This window comes from Anoplopoma fimbria, unplaced genomic scaffold (assembly GCF_027596085.1).
Source record: "Anoplopoma fimbria isolate UVic2021 breed Golden Eagle Sablefish unplaced genomic scaffold, Afim_UVic_2022 Un_contig_11454_pilon_pilon, whole genome shotgun sequence".
Taxonomy (NCBI): domain Eukaryota; kingdom Metazoa; phylum Chordata; class Actinopteri; order Perciformes; family Anoplopomatidae; genus Anoplopoma; species Anoplopoma fimbria.
Window position 1 is genome coordinate 1 of NW_026550851.1, and position 5554 is coordinate 5554.

General features: G+C 43.7%; 1 protein-coding gene across 2 annotated transcripts; it reads right to left on the reverse strand.

Moving 5' to 3' along the window:
• Positions 1-17: 17 nt before the first annotated feature.
• LOC129115279 (GTPase IMAP family member 8-like) lies at positions 18-4502 on the reverse strand. 2 transcript variants are annotated; one of them, XM_054626872.1, is made up of 3 exons: positions 4292-4502; positions 2616-3222; positions 18-1745 (listed from the first exon to the last, which is right to left on the reverse strand). In XM_054626872.1, the coding sequence occupies exons 2-3, from the start codon at positions 3202-3204 to the stop codon at positions 838-840; spliced, it is 1497 nt and encodes a 498-aa protein (XP_054482847.1). In that variant the 5' UTR covers positions 3205-3222; positions 4292-4502; the 3' UTR covers positions 18-837. The 2 variants fall into 2 exon arrangements, with proteins under 2 accessions (XP_054482847.1, XP_054482848.1); XM_054626873.1 differs by having other exon boundaries at positions 2616-3225.
• Between the last annotated feature and the right edge of the window lie 1052 nt (positions 4503-5554).

Here is a 5554-nt window from a genome sequence, read left to right on the forward strand (position 1 = left end):
GAAACAGAGGCTGTTAGACAGTATGGAGCTTGGATATGAATGTAATCACCCCACAAGGAGCGATGCCAGTTAGACCTTCAAAGGTGTTGTGTTCTTGTAGCTGGAGGTCTCAGACTGGAGCTCAGTGCAGTCCATCATCACCCTCACATTGGGACAATAATGCGGGTACCTGTACTGATACGGATGCCAGGACCTTTTCTTTCAGTCCAGCATGAAACATGAAGCACTCGTCAATAAGAGGCAGCTTGCGGTTTGGGCGTGGTGTTCCAAAAGCCATTCTCTGTGCCTTTGACCAGTAGACCAGCCTGAAGCCATCATGGTCAGGGTGAGGGGCGACAGCTGCACCACCCGAGACAACATCCACCCGACACCCGGCGGCTCTGACACCAACACCAAGTCGCTCATCAGACCTCTCATAGGTGTTTTTGGCTTCTTCCCCAGTCGATCCAGACAAACCCCGACAGAACAGCCCTCTTATCAAGACGCCTCAGACCTTCTCTGGGTTGAACAGATGTCTTCTTCTTTAATGAAGACTGCAGATATGAGTGCTCCCATGAAGACTTTTAAAAGCAGCTCCTTGGTCTCCTCTGATCTCCGTTAGCCAGTGAGCTGACAGGAAGTAAACCTCCACTGCCTTTATCCACCGCCAGCCTCAGAATGTGCAGCGTGGAAAGGGACCATGGCTTTGATTTGAAAACTCATTTAAAATGTGTAATTTAAAACTACTCCTGAACCTTTTGGTTGATATGAGAGAGACGACCAAAGAGAACCTGGTTTGAGTTTGGACGTGTCAGGTTGTTCTAAAGGTCAGGGGTCGTCACTGAGAGTTCACCTCTATCAGTCTTTCTTTGGTTTCTTGATTATTTTCATTATGGATGCTAGTCCTACTGTTGTTGCTCCTACTACTGCTCCTATTACTGCTCCTACTACTATTACTGGTCCTGCTACCACTCCCACTCCCACTGCTGCTGCTGCTGCTGCTGCTGCTGCTGCTCCTAATACTACTCCTACTCCTGCTCCTACTAATATTCCTACTCCTGCTCCAATCAATAAATAACGCTTCAATCTTTTCCATACTTTCTCTCTGACGTCACCATCGCCACCCTGCCGGTTCCTTTCTTCCCTAAAGAACGTCTCAGCCATCCTGAACATGTCATCAGTATAGTGTTGTCCACCATTAGCTGTGACCATCTCATCTACTTTGTTCAGGAAGCCTCTAACCTGCTCTCTCTTCCTGTTGGCTTTGTTGTCAAACACACAGTATCTACCACCACACATGGAGACCAGATATGACACCTGACGGTTGGACCAGATCATCTCCTCCATGGTCTGGTGGTCTCTCAGCTCGTCTCCATGAGTGAAAAGCACCATGGAGTACTTTAAAGCCTCACTGCTGAACAGTTTCTGAAGAAGCTCAAACAGTTTGAGGTCTGCTTTGGAGATTCTGCCTATTCTGACCACAATGATGAAGGCATGAGGTCCTGGACTGGCCTCTACTAACATCTTCATGATCTCCAGGTACAGCTGTTCAGGAGTCAGAACTTCATCAGTGAACCCTGGAGTGTCCACCACTGTGACCTTACAACCCTCCACCCCGGCTGACTCACAAACACACTCAGTACTGACTGAATCAAAGCCACCAGCTGATTTAAACTTCTCAGATCTTAAGATGGTGTTTCCTGAAGAACTTTTTCCAGCTCCAGGTAGACCGAGCAGGACGAGCCTCCTTTCTTTGGAAGCATCAGCTGGAAGAGAGAAAACACATAAAAACAGAAGAGTTTACCTTCTCATCACTACAGTCTGCAGAGTGAAGGGAACACGTCAGTAGAACATCTCCTAAATAAAGAAATGTGTCTGAAACACTTTAACCCAGAGACAGAGACACATCCAGAGGACACGAGGGGTTAAACGTTTAAAGGTCATTAAGAGGTCACAGCTCATGGTGCAGAAACACTCTGTGGATCTTTGTTTCCAACAGGAAACACAAACCAGTACAAACCTGTTCTGTGCTGGTTTTAACCAAAACTCTATCTACACCAAGTAAAGGCTAATACAGGTTAATAAAGGTTAATAAAGACTAATAAAGGCTAATAAAGGTTAATAAAGTTTAATAAAGACTAATAAAGGTTAATAAAGGCTAATAAAGGTTAATAAAGGCTAATAAAGGATAATAAAGGTTAATAAAGGCTAATAAAGGTTAATAAAGGCTAATATAGTCTAATAAAGGCTAATAAAAACTAATAAAGTCTAATAAAGACTATTGAAGACTATTGAAGACTATTAAAGGATAATAAAGGATAATAACAGATAATAAAGGTTAATCACACGTTGACTACAGAGAAGGTAAAATAAACAAACTGTGGCTACAGATGAAGAACACTCCATGTTAATAACATGGTTGATATAATGACCACCTTCAGTGTTCAAACGTATTGTTCTTCAGTCTGCTCTGAACTCCAACCAGAGAAATGAGATGAAGACTGAAACTCTGAACACCAGCAGCTGTGAGAATTCATTCTTCACTCTGATATGAGGACGCTTCACGTCATCACCAACGTCTCCCAAACCACAGCATCACTTCTAAAGAATAATGTAAGAATTAGATCACATGATACCTGGTGAATCCGCTTGGTTCTGGGTTGTGAGGTGTCCTGACTTCAGCAGCAGCTCTCTGACTTGTTCTCCATCATCCACCTCATTGTTGAAGAGGTGAGACGCCCCCGCAAACCTTCCAACAACATCTGGAAGTAGACCTTTACCTTTACCTTGAGAGATAAAATCTTCCAGAGACGTGTTTTTTAAATCATCACCACCAGTGAAGAGCAGGTAACTCTTTCTCAACCCCTTTCTCCCGAGGACTTCCATGGCTGCCGTCACAGACTTCTGGTCTTCTTCTGTGAACCGTCCAACTCTGAGCACCACTAGAAACAGACAAGGTCTTCTGGACTGAAGGAGCTCCTGACAGAACTTTTTAATCTTCTCCTTATTTTCCTCGGTGTCTAATATTCCTGGAGTGTCGACCACTGAGATCTGCTTCCCGAAGACTTTTCCTTTTTCTTCAGAGATTTCTTTTGTAACTGGTTTCCAGGACATCTTTGACTCAAACTTGTTTTGTCCCAGGATGGTGTTTGCTGAAGCACTTTTACCAACTCCTGCTTTTCCCATCAGGACGATGGTGAGATCTGGAGGCTGATCTGGGTTCATGTCTGATGATCAGAAGACCTGCTGGAGAAAAGGATCACATTCAGGGAGTTAAAAAGGATTAAATAGTGTTTGTTAGAATCTCATTCACTGGTTTTCTCCTGTCTGATAGGGAGACACACACAGAGTTGTTGGTCCTCTCTGAATATATTACCCAGTCAGATGTTTATTAATATGAACTACAGTATGACTCTCTAGGTTAGTGACCATGTTGTATAAGTAGTGACAACACATTGAATTATTGGATGAGTATAGACAACTGTATGGTTTAATTCAACGACCCAAAAAGATCAATCCAAACAAACACTGTCAATAATGAAACATGTGCACCATGTGACCACAAACTCTGGTCACATGGAACAAAACATGAGAATATGGAGTTACATGTAATATTTAGAATGGAGAAACTTCAACCATTGCTGTTGTTGTAACATTGTTCTCCAGATATAAAATAAGTCAAATGTGAAATGGAGTCAGACGACCCTGTCAGGCCTGAACAGAGGCTTCACTCCGATGGTAATGAGGAGTGGGTTCTCTGACAGCAGTGGGAGGTTCTCTCCACTACAGGACATGTAGCTGTCTGGTGCCTTGAAGAGTAAGGTGGGCCCTGGTACTAGCAGGTTGGTGGGCCTAGTGATGGATTTTGATTTATCACAAAAAGTCAACCTGACTAAGTAGTTTTGTTTTCTCAACCTAACTAAGTAGTCTTGTTGAAGATGTAGGAAAGACAGGAAGAACCAGTTAAAGTAAGAGGATCAGGGTGTCAAAAAATAAAAGATGGACGTATAAAGTGTAAAGCTGCTATGGCTTAAGGTAAATATATTCACATCTATGCATGTGGTAAATAGGCATGTGTCTGGTAATCTGGCAATTTATAGAATTCGTTAACCTTATTAAAACATGAAATATGGCTTCAAAACTAATTTTGACTTGAATTTATGAGGCAAAAATGAATGTGTGTTTGCAGATGAACCAGCCTCCACCTGCCCTCCTCCTGGTAACATCAGGCCGGATAACGGTAGACCTGGCCCACCTCCTGGCTTAAATAAACCAGAACAGAAAAAACGGTAAAAGTCAGGAGGAACATCACCAAAGCCAGGCTCCTCACAGCTCAGGAGATGTCCGAGGTCATCGTGGAGGCGGAGGGCCATGCTGACAGGAGGGAGGCCCAAACTCTGGCCAGAAGAGACCGAGAGCAGCAGACACTCCCTCCACCCGTCTGGCTGCTCCGGACTCCCTGAAGACCAGTGTCCCTCTGGGCTACTGCAGCCACCAGCTCTGGACTCCCACTGTCAATGCATCTGGTCTGAAAAACACAAGCAATATTATAACATGATGGAGAGTAAACAAAACATGGTTATGCTTTCTATTATTTATTATGATTCCAACCTGCAGAGACCAGACCGTCATCAGACGGTAACACACACACACAGTACCACACACACACGGTACCACACACACATGTTACCACACACACACGGTACCACACACACATGTTACCACACACACACGGTACCACACACACGGTACACACACACACACACACACACATGGTACCACACACACACAGTACCACACACACATGGTACCACACACACATGTTACCACACACACATGTTACCACACACACGTTACCACACCCACAACACAACACGTACACACCAGATAACTGTCCTCCTCCCTAAACTTTAGTTTTACTCCTTAACTTACCACACACACTGTTACCACACCACACACATGACAGTACTACACACATCATGTTACCACACATACACACGGTACCACCACACCCACACACACGTTACCACACGTTACCACACACACATGTTACCACACACACTAGTACACTATCACACACACCAGTCTACATGAAGTACTAGTACTGCTATCAGTACGTACCTCTACATGAAGTACTAGTACTGCTATCAGTACTAACACGTACCTCTACATGAACACTAGTACTGCACATCAGTACGTACCTCTACATGAAGTACTAGTACTGCTATCAGTACGTACCTCTACATGAAGTACTAGTACTGCTATCAGTACGTACCTCTACATGAAGTACTAGTACTGCTATCAGTACGTACCTCTACATGATCAGATAACTGTCCTCCTACATGACTTTAGTTAGTACTGCTATCAGTACTGTACCTCTACATGAAGTACTAGTACTGCTATCAGTACATACCTCTACATGAAGTACTAGTACTGCTATCAGTACGTGCCTCTACATGAAGTACTAGTACTGCTATCAGTACGTACCTCTACATGAAGTACTACTGCTATCAGTACTGCTATCTACATAAAGTACTATACTGCTATCTACATGAAGTACTAGTACTGCTATCAG